Below are 13,267 nucleotides of genomic sequence, written 5' to 3' on the forward strand. Positions count from 1 at the left end.
AGCCTGCCATGCACAATCCTTCCCCACTCGGGAGAGGCGGAGGGAGCGCTGGCAAAAAGCAACTTGGAGACACAGGAACAAGTGTCTCTGCCACCCTGCGCTGCCCTCTGGCTACTTAAAGGTCCTCCTTCCCACCCTTGCCGCCTTGGGGCCATCACACAAATGCCCTCCATCAAAACCCCACTGGCAAACTCCCCGAGGCACCATCTGTTAACAACCCCCAACTGAAGACAGCGTGTGTGTCTGTCCTGGGGCTGCCCGAGTAGACAGCATGTCCATCCAGCATGACCCATGCTGCCCGGAAAGGGGACAGGTACTCACTGGTGACACTGTCTATGTGGCACTGTCACTTACTCTCCTCCGAAGAGAGTGGGGTAGGAGCTACCTCGTCACAGTAAACCCTTGTGTGTCTTTCGAATTTGTAACCAGGTACACACACGGCCTGTTTGAAACAGTGTTTTCATCTGACCTCCTGCTGACAGGGAACCTGGTCTTCTCAGCATTTCAGTGCTGCACCCTAACTGTAAACAGGGAGCTCCTTGGTCCCAGGGAGCTGCGTTTAGCTAAACTGGGGGGTCTTCCTCGGCGGGGGGCTTTAGACCGTGAGATTCATTCAGGAACAGAGTGAACGGAGGACAAGATGCCACCACCCAGGTGTCACTCCCTCCTCTGTTCCAGCAGCAGCACCAAAGCGAACCTCTGCACAGGCCTGACTGGATCTGCATATTCACCTGCACTTCAGTTACCACCAGAAAGAACTAGGCCAAAGGTGACTTTCCTCACTGCGACTCACGGTCTGGGAGCCTTGACTGTTGAAGTTGAACCTTCAGCCAGATGCTGTCTCGCTGGCCCCAGGCTCCTGGGGGCTCCACCTCCCACAGGCGCATCCGCTCCTCCGGGTGGGTCAGCAGGAACTTCCTACAGACTGAGGAAAGGAGCACAGCGTGAGTCAGGCAAGTCAGGCCGTGGCTTCCAGGTCCCCAGGCAGGCCCACTTCCGGCTCTGCCTGCAGCCCAGCCCGCCCTGTCTCCAGCTCTGGGCTCTGGTCCACTGCATACAAGACCCTTTTCATCATCCTCACCTGCCTGGCCTGTGCCCCCCTTTCGTCCATCCCATTTTTGTCAGCTCAGGTGGCCGTAACACACATTTATTTGCTCACAGTCCGGAGACTGGAAGTCCGAGATCAAGGTGCCAGCAGATGTGCTTTCTCCCGAGGCCTCTCTCCCCGTCTCCCTGCGCCCTCGCACGGCCTTCCCTCTGAAGCCCTGCGTCTTCATCTTCCTTCTGACCAGGCCTATTGGATTAGGGCCCCACCCTTAGGGCCTCATTTAACCTTAATTACTTCTTGAAAGAACTCCACAGAGAGTCACACTGGGGTTAGGGCTTCGACATAAGAATTGGGGTGTACCCAATGCACCCCACATCGCCTCACCTCAGGCACCCTCCTTTCCCTCCCAAGCCTCCTCAGCCCTCCTCTCACTCGGAGCCTTCCAGGCGGCTCACCCTCCGCACCTTCATTCCAGAGTCCCCTCAAGGCTTGTGGGCTTTACGCCCACGTTCACGGGGTGAGCCTTCCAGGTGGCAGGGCCCCACGCCCAGCCAATGGGATGCTGCCCCTGCTGCTGCAGGTGCCTGTGGGGACTTCCCCAGGCCCCCTCCTAACATTCTCGGGCCTGGGCAACAGCACACATGGAAACCTACAGAGCACGATGCAAAGCATTCAAAAGGTGTAAGCCAAGCTAGCAGAGGGCTAGATGAAGGTTCTGATCTCCAGTCTCGACAAATGTAACTTCCTAACAACAGGGAAAGCCAGTTTCAAAGTTAGAATTCTTGCACGCCTTGGAGTCAGACACTAGAATGTGGCAATGCCAAGGGGCCTGGACGCACCAACGTGGACACCAGCCACACGCACCAGCAGCTGTCGCTGGGCTCCAAGGATACACACACTGGTCATGTGGTGAGCCCTCAGGTGCACAGATTGAGGTATGGCACACACGTGGGCCCTCCCCTGGGTACACCTGAAGTGGCTTCACTGGGGGCCAACACACTCAAACAAAGGTCTCAGAACTGAAGCAAGACTGAGAGAGGGGCAGGCAGGACACGGGTGTGGACAGGAAACCAGCTGCCTGGTTTCCAGAACCCCCCAACACCAAAGTGAGCTATACAGTGCAGGGATCCTTGAGCGCTTTTGGAAAGACTCAAGGACCCTCAGAGTTTAATTATAGACTAAGAGTTTTAAAATACAGAGACAACTAAACCCACTTGAGAAAAATACGTTTCCACCTCCTTTTCTTATGACTTCAGAGCAACAGGAGTCTCCTTGCCTCGTCCACCTTTTGTCTCCCCATGATAGGGACAATATCTGTATGGCCAGAAGCAAGCGGGACAGAGCCCAGGGTGGTGGGTGTGCTTCCCGAGGGCTAAAGGGTCCTAGGGAGGTGCTCACCAGAAGTCCCGCCCTTGCTAACTTGGAATGTGACATTCAACATCAGAACTTTCTGAATGTCCTCGGGCAAATACATATAAAGATTTCCCTTCTACAACTTGGCAAGGGATGGAGATCGCTCATTTTATGTATCAGAATGACTGAGCCAGGGGCACCCAGACATCTGGTCAAACATTATTCTGGGTGCATCTGTGAGGGTGTTTTGGGATGACATTAACATCTGAATCAGTAGACTGAGTAAAGCAGATGGCCCTGTCTGAGGGGGGTGGGCCTCATCCAACCTCATCCAATCAGGTGAAGACCTAATTATAGAACAAAAAGGCCCACCCTCCCAAAGTTAAGAGGGAACTCCCCTGCCTGGCTGCTTGAGCTGGGCCATCGCTTTTTTACTGCCTTCAGACATGAACCGTGAACCGGAACGCTGGCTCTCCTTGGGGTGGGAGCCTGTCCGCATCTGGGCTGGAACCAGACCATTGGCTCTCCTGGGTCTCCCACTTGTCGGCTATAGATCTCGGAACACCCCATGTCCACACTGTGTGAGCCAATTACATAACATAAATCTCTTCTCTGCATATACAGTTGACCCTTGAACAACACGGGTTTGAACTGTCCACTTATACTCAGACTTTTTTCAACTGACTCATGCCATTCAAACATGTCATTCAAGGGTCATCTCTATGGTTGGGACCCTGCATGTGTGGAAGGCCAAGTGAAGTTATATGCGGGTTTTCAACTGCATGGGAGGTCAGGATCCCAACACCTGTGTTAGTAAAAGGTCAACTATTTATATATATATATTTATTTATATTTATTTATTTATTTATTTATATTTATATAAATATATATATATTTATATAAATAAATAAATATTTATATTTATATATATATTTATATTTATATATAAATATATAAATATATATATTTATTATATATAAATATTTATATATATAAATATATATATAATATATACATACTTATATGTATATACACATATATTGGTTCTGTTTCAATCTGCCCTCTTGGTTCAGCCCCTGACTGATACAGGACTCATAGGATGAGAACAGAAGATGGGGAGGCATCGTCTCCTGCAGGATGAGCTACGGAGGTGCTGGGGGAGAGGGGGTAGGTGCCTGCACCTCAGCTACTGCCTTCCCTTCAGCTCCTGGGCAGCCCTGTGGCTTCCAGGGAATACGGCAATGTGCTCAACTACAAGCTTCCAGCGAAAGTGCGAAGGCACGCTGAGGGCCCAGCAGCAGGTTCTGCTCGTCTCTGACAGTGTGTTGATTTGTTTCCAAATATTTCTCAGGCTGAGGAAGGTTTGGACCTGGCAATCAAGTGTGAAGTCTCGTCTGTACTGAAGCAATGGGAGGTTTCTCAGAAGGAGGAGGAAACCCACCACATGTCACAGTGCTGAGGGCTCCGAGGACCCACCCTCCTCAGAATCCCCTGGAAGGCACATGTGTTACCCATGCCCGTTACCCGAACGTATCCACCTGACACAGGGGAGGTTACCTTGGTACATGGCGGGAGAAATCGGCCAGCTGACCCCCAGGGTCTCGTCCTCTGGGAACGTCTCACAGAAGTCCCCCAGCATGGCGACGCCCAGGCCTTGGCGACGGTGTCTCCTCCTGACAAACACGGTGTCGAGGACGGGCAGCAGGTAGCACACACCTGTGCCATCGCCACACAGGCTGCCTGCAGGGACAGCAAGAGACAGCCACTGTCCTCAGGGCTTGCACTGACCTGCCAGGACCCCACAGGACTCCTGTCCAGCCAGGTCACTGAGACCATCTGGGAGCAAGGCTAGCTTCACACACTGAACCACCAAAGACAAAACAGTGGGTCACTCCAAACTGCCAGCTCTCCAGCTGGCTGATGGAACAGTCCACGTTATTTATTAATTGCTATGAATGCAGCCACCAGATGATGACACTAAAATGAAAAGCGAAGATGGAGACTGAGCAGAACAAGGTTGTTCGTGCACCCAGACTCCTGAGATCCCTCCCTCACTGCGCACGGCTCACAGAGACCCTTGGCGTCAATGCAGGGCATCTGGGCGACATCACAGTTCTCCCTGGACCCAGGAGATATGGGCTAGGAGATCGCCCAACACTTCCCTAGGGCACGGGCTTGTTTCAGTAACTCTAACAAGGGCTCACTGTGTCCAAATATGGCAAAGTTCATGTACCCCAAATAGACTAAGTCCTGTTTCCCATAAAACATCAATGACCTCGCTAAGCAGAGTGAGATTGGCGACAGTGGCACCCTTCCCACTTCTCCACCCTGAACTTAACTTTACTGCAACCAACGCCAACAACAGCACAGTTACTGATTCTGCAAAGGGAGCTTGGTTCTGCAGCATCGTGTGTGTGTGTGTGTGTGTGTGTGTGTGTGTGTGTGTGTGTGTAGGGGGTTATACGGAACGCTTTACTTTCTGTAAACCTAAAACTGCTCTAAAAAATAAGCTCCATTAATTTTTTAATGTGTTAGGCATTTTTTTAAGTGAAAATGACCCTTACCTCACATCATATACAAAAATTAATTCAAGATGGATCTAGTCATAAATGTAAAAGTTAGAACTACAAAGCTTTTAGAAGAAAACATAGAAGGAAGTCTTCCGAACCTTGAGTTAGGCAAAGAGTTCTTAGATTCCACACCAAAAGCACAAATTGACAAATTTGACTGCATCAAAATTAAAAACCTTTGTACTTCTAAAGACATGACTAAGAAAATGAAAAGACAAGCCACAGACTGTTAAGAAAATGTTTCCAAATCACAGTTCTGATAAAAGACTTATATTCAGAATATATAAAGAGCTCTTATAATTCAAAAAAATGAAAATAACCAATTAAAAATGGACAGATGATCTGAACAGACATTTCTTTGAAGAAGACATACAAATGGTTAATAATCAATGAAAAGATACTCAGTATCATTAGGAAAATGCAAATTAGAACCACACTGAGAGCAAATTCTGACCCATTAGAATGGCTATTATCAAAAGACAAGCAATAATAAGTGTTGACAGGATGTGGAGAAATTGGAGCCCTCATATATTGCTGATGGTAATGTATAATGGTTCAGCCACTTTGTCAAATAATTTGGCAGTTTCTTAAAAAGTTAAACATATGCTTACCAAATGACCCAGCAATTCTGCTCCTAGGAACCTGTCCAAGAGAAATGAAAACACATGCCCAATAATTCTATTAACCAATGCCACCCCAACAAATTTAATAAAATATAAAAAAATGCCCGAAGACATGTATATGAATGTTACAGCAGCATTATGCAGAATAGCCAAAAACTAGAAGCCATGCTGGTAAAGTGCATGAATAAAATGTGGTATGGTCATACCATGGAACATTACTCAGCAGTAAAAAGGAATAAAATACTGATACATGCTACCATTTGGATGAACCTGAAAAACACCATGCTAAATGAAAGAAGCCAGATGCAAAAGACCACATATTGTATCATTCCATTCGTATGAAATGTCTGGGAAAGGCAAGCTGAGAGAGACAGAGAGCAGATCGGTGGTTGCCTAGAACTGGGATGACACAGAAACTGACACCAAGCAGGCAATTTTTGGGGGTGGAGGAAATATCCAAAACCTGGATCAGGGTGATGGTTATACCACTCTCTAAACTTACTAAAAATCATTGACTGGAATACTTACAATGGGCAGCCTTTACGGAATATAAAATTATACTTCAGTAAAATTAACTTTAAAAAGATACAATCAGTAGTAAAAGATACAATCAAGTATAGAATGGGAAACATCATTACTTTGCAGTGGAGAAACCTGGCAGACACCCCCCTGGGCCATCAGGGTGAACACCACCCTTAATAACATTGATGCCATGCGCCTCCCCCCCAAATGATGTGACCCTGTAAGAAGAAGGGCACTTCACTTTCCCCCAAACCTATAACCCCAGTCTAATCATGAGAAAACATCAGACCAACCTAAATTAAGGGACATTTTATAAATATCCTGACCCGTATGCTTCAACAGTGTCCAGATCGTGGAAGACATTTTGTCCTAATCACCATCCCCCTGCAAAGTAATACTAAGGAGTAAGACTTTGTTGGGTAGAGAGAGTTGGGCTTTGAAGAGCCACAAACCATTGTAATATATAAGGTTTTTTTGCTCCCCAAGAATGAATGTTTGCCTGTTGAGGGCAATACCACCCCACTAAGAATGCATGCCTTAGAATAATCAACGGTTCTCAACCTTCCTAATGCCGTGACCCCTTAATACAGTTCCTCATGTTGTGGTGACCCCCAACCATAACATTATTTTCGTTGCTACTCTATAACTGTAATTTTGCTACTGTTATGAATCGTAATGTAAATATCTTTTTGTTTTCCGATGGTCTTAGGCGACCCCTGCGAAAGGGTCGTTTGACCCCCACAGGGGTCGCGACCCACAGGTTGAGAACCGCTGCCTTAGATGAATGGTTCTAAAAGTTGAGAGTACATAAGAACCACCTGGAGGGCAGGTCAAAGCAGAGATGGGCAGAGCCTCTGCTGCAGCAGGTGTGGGGTGGGGCCTGAGAACCCCTGTAGCCCATATGACATGAACAGCACGAACTGTGTGCCTGCCCGAGCACGCTGTCCATTCCAGTTACGCAGAAATGAAGGGCTGCCTGGTAGTCTTGACCAGAAGGATTCCAGCCCAGGCTGAGACTTTATAAACAGGACTCTTCCATGGGTTAGTACAGGGTGTCTGCTCAGCCCACAGTCCTGCTTTAAAATTGTCCCTACCACAGCCTCAGTTAAAGAGCTAAGACGAGGTGGCCATATCTAAACGACGAAAGCCAGCCCACCTGTCCACAGACAACTGAGCTAAAGGTGAACCCATGATCCACAAGAAACCAACACAGAGGCCAGCTGGACCAATCTCATGCTTTCAAAAGACTGAGTGGAATGAAAGTCGGACTACAGTAGGTCCTGCCCCTTTAAGGCAGGTACGGTGACAGGCCAGGTGAACAGCATGGCAAACTAAAGTCGGGGTTAGAAGGAAGCGGGAAACGTAAGTGAGTAAAGGAAGCTGCTTTGCAAAGATGAGGTTGGAGCAGCTGCTGGGTAAGAAGCCAGTTGCACCCATGAAGTCCCCCTGCACCCTTCCAATACCCCATCTTGTAAGTCCCTGAGGGGACATCAGTTCCTTGCAACAGCAAGTCCTTTCTCAGCGGGTGGTGGAGGTAGGCCCTCAACCGACATCACACTCTCGCCTCCCCCTTTCATGCTGCTTATGTTTCTGCTCAAGTCCAGAAGGCAACACAAGGGGTCCCTGCTTGATGAGACAGGACAGGAGGCGCCTGTGGCACTGGGTGTCTCGGGGAGGGGAGAATGAGGGGCCTGGTGACAGGCAGGGCATCTGAGGCCACATCAAAGCATCACAGCCATCTCACAGGTCACATGCTCGTCTGGGCTGCAAATCACATACTTTAATACTTTCAAGGGCTGCTATCGCTTCTGTGATCTGCATTCATGTTGGGCTTTCAGAAATCTCAAATGGAAAGTTGTTCTTTTTAGATTTTTATACAAAAGCAAAGTACTTTCTAGCCCTAAATTGGCCAACTCACCAATCCTGTGATTTTCTTCCCTTGAAAGCTAACAGTCTCGTGGACTTGGTGGGAGCAAGAGTTAAACCAAAGCCTCACAATTTTGATTATCTGGAGAGAACTTCAGCATGGAAGAGTGAAATGATTAAAGGGTCAATATTTGGTATGAAAGGCAATCACAGAACCATCCAGTGAAGGGAGAGACTCAAACCAGACTATTTAACAGAATGTTCCTGAAGAGAGGTCTCCCTGGAAAGATCTCATGCATTCTACGCGAAGGCACACACTTGTTTGATAACTGAGTGTGCCCCTCAGTGATAAAAAGACACAAACCACTGACATGCACAGGGACTTGGAGAGATCTCAAAGGCACAATGCCGGAACCTGTAGTGACGAGGGGCAGGTCAGTGGTTGCCAGGTTGTGGCTGGGCGGTGGCAGGAAAAGTTTTCTTGAATGATAGAACTATTCTGTATTTTGATTGTGGTTTCAGTTATATGAATCTGTATATGGGTGAGAACTTATAGAGTACTTCACAAGGTATATAAATGTCTAATCACTATGTCGTACATTTGAAACTAATATAATATTGTATGTCAACTTCAATTGAAAAATAGATTTCAAAGAATCTAAAGAATTTATAGAACTATAAGTCAAAAGGGTCCATTTTACTGTCTCTTCATTTTTTAAACAGTACTTAAAGTCACACACACACACATACACACACATAAATAAATGTGCTAAGAATGTGCTAAAAAGGTACTTAAATAGGTAAAACCTGGCCCCTGCGATCCTACTTATACAATGAATCTGTACATTTTCTTTTCTACACAGAATGGAATTAACCAACTTCAGCCTAGCGACAGCTAAATTAACAGATATTCTGAACGACGTGGATCTAAACTAATGAAGAGAATTTTACTGCTGTGAAGTTGAGAAGTGCGCCATGTGCTATGTCCATATTTTAAGCATCAACACAACAACACTATATTACACTGTGACAAGCACCAAAGACAGAGCCAAGACTGAAGAAACATCATTAACTGTTCTGTACTTCTGAACTCTAAACTCCTTCTGTAGTCAATTAAATCACATGCATTCACCAGTGATTTTTCAGAAATCAATGTGTAACACAATAAAACATATCTATTCACTATCTAAATTATGTTTAAGTTATCTGCATGCTGCTAATATCAACCATTTTAACTCATCAAAATAAACCCATCTCTCAATTTATAGAAAGAGATGGTCAGACAAGGAATAAAATTCTATAAACTATACTTAAACAAGTCCCCCATGAGATAATCGTGGTGGAATGCAACAGTCATGCAAATTCCCACACATATTAAGTAACTATTTAAGAAATAAGTTCAATAAATCATTTGGAGACGCCATAAGGCATCCAAAAGCACATAGAAGCCAGGGGGGATTTCAATTTCAGAAAATTGCAACTGGAATAGATAAAACCTGTTAGTTTGCAGCCTACTGGCCACAGGGTATATAACTCAACCCCCTAGGCTACAGAAAACATTGGTGCGGAAAACTGAAGATTACCACTAAAGGTGTCAGAGGTCAGGTGTTAGGACTGGGAAAGAGGTTGGAATTTTAAGAGGATCTCCTGGCAGCATGAGAACCAAAAGAATAAGTTAGACTCAAATTCAGAACAACTGCCCCAATCCCTGGCTTACAGCTAATATACACATGAGTGAAGGAGACCCCAGGGGACCCAACAAAAAGAAGTCAGACACCAGATTGAGATCCACCCTTGAAAGATGGACTACACAAGATGTGATCTGTGAGTTTGATGCTTTTGTTAACCCAGAACATTTCTCAACATGGGCAGCTCAACTGGCAGAAAGCTGAAGCCCAATGGATTTGAAAGGTGAGAGTACAGAGTCCAAAACCAGCAGAAGCAAGGAAACCACAAAGAAGACAAGCACCATCCATGCCCCAATCTTTGTCTGACTACCAATTTTGCAGGGAAGGCCTCTACAAAGCCAGGCTAAAGCAGCAGCCATGGCGGTCATACAAACAGATGTCAGCAGCTGCAAATCACAAAGGAGACAAAGTTTTCAGTTTTAACCTGGGACACACACACACACACACACACACACACACACACACACACTTAAAAAATCAGACTTGCTACAATATATCTGCAATGTCTACTTTTCAGCAAAAAATTACTAAATAACATAAAATCAGTCCCAGATACATCACAGTCAAACCGCAAAAAAAGCTAAAGTTAAAAAGAAAGTCTTACAAAGTTGTCAGAGAAAACGACATGTTATGAATGAGGGAACGTCTCACCAGAAACCATGAAAGCCAGAAAATACTAAAACAACATATTCCAAGCACTGACAGAAAAAAGTAATCACAAATTATTCTATATCCAGTTGAAGTATCCTTCAAATATCAAAGTGAAATAAAATAAAGGCATTTCTAATAAACAAAAAACCGAGAGAATTTGTTGCCAGCACATCTCCACTACAAGAAAGGCTAAAGGAAAAGAAAAAAATAAAAGAAAGGGTAAAGGAAGTACATGAACCCGAGGGTAAATGACACTGGATGGCAAATGGGACAAAGACAAAAAACTGTTAATGGTAAAGATGTGAGTAAATATTTTTAAACTACATATTTTTCTTTTCCTGTCTTTAAAAGATATCACTACTTAAATTAAAAATTATAAATCAGCAGTGACAGGTTTCTAACAAACAGATCTAACATATGACAAAAATAGCACTATGTAAATAAAATGAGGGATAAATAAAAATACACTGTTGTAAGGTTTCTATATTCTACCTTAGATAATTCAATATTAACTCTTAGTAAATTGGTATAAGTTTAAGATGCATATGTAATCCCTAGAGCAATAACTAAGACAAATAAATAAATAAAGACAAAAACATAGAGCTAGAAAGCCAACAGAAAAATTAAAATGAAATACTAAAAAATATCTGATTAAAACAAAAGAAGACAAGAAAGGAGGAACAAAGGAACAAAAAAACAAAATGCAAAACAAATTGCAACAGGGAAAACTAAGTACAACAATATCAATAATTAAATGTAAATATAAATAGAACAGACTCACACTCCAATCAAAAGACAGATTTTTAAAACTAGATTTAAAATCCAAGACCCAATTGTATGCTGTCAACAAAATATATGCTTTAAATATAAATATAAAAACAAACTAAAACTAAAAAGCTAGAAAGAATATATTCTATGCAAACAGTAAGCAGCATAAGAAAATGAAGTAGCTATATTCATAACAGACAAAATAGACTTCATAACAAGAAATAATATTACTGGAGACAATCAGAGATGCTTCCTAATGACAAAATGGTCAACACATCAGGTAAACACAATAATGATAAATTAGGTGTAACAACAAAGCTTCAAAATGCATAAAATAAAAACTGACAGCTAAAAGAAAAAAAGAGCTGAATCCACAATCATGAAGACTAACATACTTCTCTCAGAAATTAATAGAACTAGGCAAAAACAACAGTAAAAATACAAAAGAGCTAAATGACACCATTAATTACCTTAACCTGACATTTCCCGAACACTAAACCCAATGCCTGTAAGATGGACAGATATTAGGTTGGTGCACAAGTAAATACGGGTTAAAAGGACTTTTTTTTTTTAAAATGCAAAAACTGCAATTACTTTTGCACCTGGTAGATACCGTATTTCCCCATGTATAAGATGCACTCTTTTTTTTTTCCCCCGAAAAATTTGGGGTCTAAAAACTGGGTACATCTTATACAGTAGTTGTAGATTTTTTTTTACTTGCATTTCTCACTTTTTTCACACTTGTTTTTGCGCTCATACAACTACTGTATAAGACGCACCCAGTTTTTAGACCCCAAATTTTTCAAAAAAGGGTGCGTCTTATACATGGGGAAATATGGTAGGTAGGTAGGTAGGTAGGTAGGTAGGTAGGTAGGTAGGTAGATAGATGATAGATATACTCTTTCAAGTCCACAAGGAATGTTTACCAAAATAAACCACATACTGGGCCATAAAATAACTCTCACTGATTTTCAAATTAGTAAGATGTAACGAATTATATTCTCTTACTGCAACAGAATTAAACTAGAAATCAACAAAAAATAAAACATCTAGAAGAGCCCACAAATACCTGAAAACCTAAAACTCATGTTTAAAGAACCCACAGAAATCACAAGGTACATTAGAAAATATTTTTAACTGAATGATAATGAAAATCGGTAAACTAATACATTATACTTGATCAACATTTAAAGTTTCTGCTCTTTGAAAAATAGTATTATACCAAAATAAAAATGCTTTCAAAATATGTATCTGATAAAGAACTGATACCTGTAACATATAAAGAATGCTCAAAGATCAACAATAAGAAAAAAAGCAACCCAATAAAAAACTGGGAAAAATATTTGAATGGACACTTCATCAGAGAGAATATATGACCATGACAAAAGCACATAAACAGATAGAACTCGATTTAGAGTTATCACTTTGCAATGGATACAAATGTTTAATTGCTACACTGTACACCTGAAACTAATATAATATTGTATGTTAACTATAATTGAAAAATAAATTTTTTTTAAAAGAAAGCACATGAAAACATGATTGATATCATTTGTCATTAGGGAAATACAAATAAAAACCAAAATTAGAGGACTGGCCAAGTGGCTCAGTTGGTTAAGAGCTCGCTCAAGGGGTTGAGCTCTGAGCAACAGCATTTCGAGTCCCGGCCCGAGCTGAGCTGCTGCTGAGCTGCCAACAGGTGGCAGGATGGCTCACCACTTTCCAAAAAAAAACTAAAAAAAACCCCAAAATTAGATACCACTTTCCATTTCACAGAATGGCTACAATTAAAAAGACTAACAAATCCAAGTATTGGGATGTGGAACAACTAGAACTCTCATACATTGCTGGTGGCAATACATACTGCATGGAAATCGTTTTATTTTGTCTCTCCAAAAATAAGCTAATCCAGAAATAGGCAGTGAAAATTTATTAAGTTGGCAATGTAAATCTGAAGAATATATTTCCTTTCTTTAATTTTCTAAAGGATTGACACTTTTTTTAAAAAAGATTTTATTGGGGAATTGGGGGAGGGGAACAGCATTAGGGAATCAAGGAAGGGGAACAGACAAGTTGCTGTCCTTTTATTCTTCAGTCTAGTTGTGGAGGACATTGCTTCACTGGCCCATGTTGGTATTATCATTGCGCTCTTCCTGGGTGAGGCAGATCTGTCTGCAG

The 13,267-nt window shown here is 43.0% G+C and overlaps 1 protein-coding gene across 1 annotated transcript in view; it reads right to left on the reverse strand.

The window, feature by feature from the left end:
• FAM169B (Protein) overlaps positions 1-13,267 on the reverse strand; it is a 62,037-nt gene that overhangs the window by 5,843 nt on the left and 42,927 nt on the right. The window contains exons 6-7 of the mRNA XM_019637890.1: positions 3,959-4,141; positions 794-925 (exon numbers count right to left, since the gene is read on the reverse strand). Coding sequence (XP_019493435.1) covers positions 794-925; positions 3,959-4,141 — 315 coding nt within the window. The remainder of the gene's footprint in view (positions 1-793; positions 926-3,958; positions 4,142-13,267) is intronic.

Source organism: Hipposideros armiger, unplaced genomic scaffold (assembly GCF_001890085.2).
Source record: "Hipposideros armiger isolate ML-2016 unplaced genomic scaffold, ASM189008v1 scaffold_35, whole genome shotgun sequence".
Lineage (NCBI taxonomy): Eukaryota > Metazoa > Chordata > Mammalia > Chiroptera > Hipposideridae > Hipposideros > Hipposideros armiger.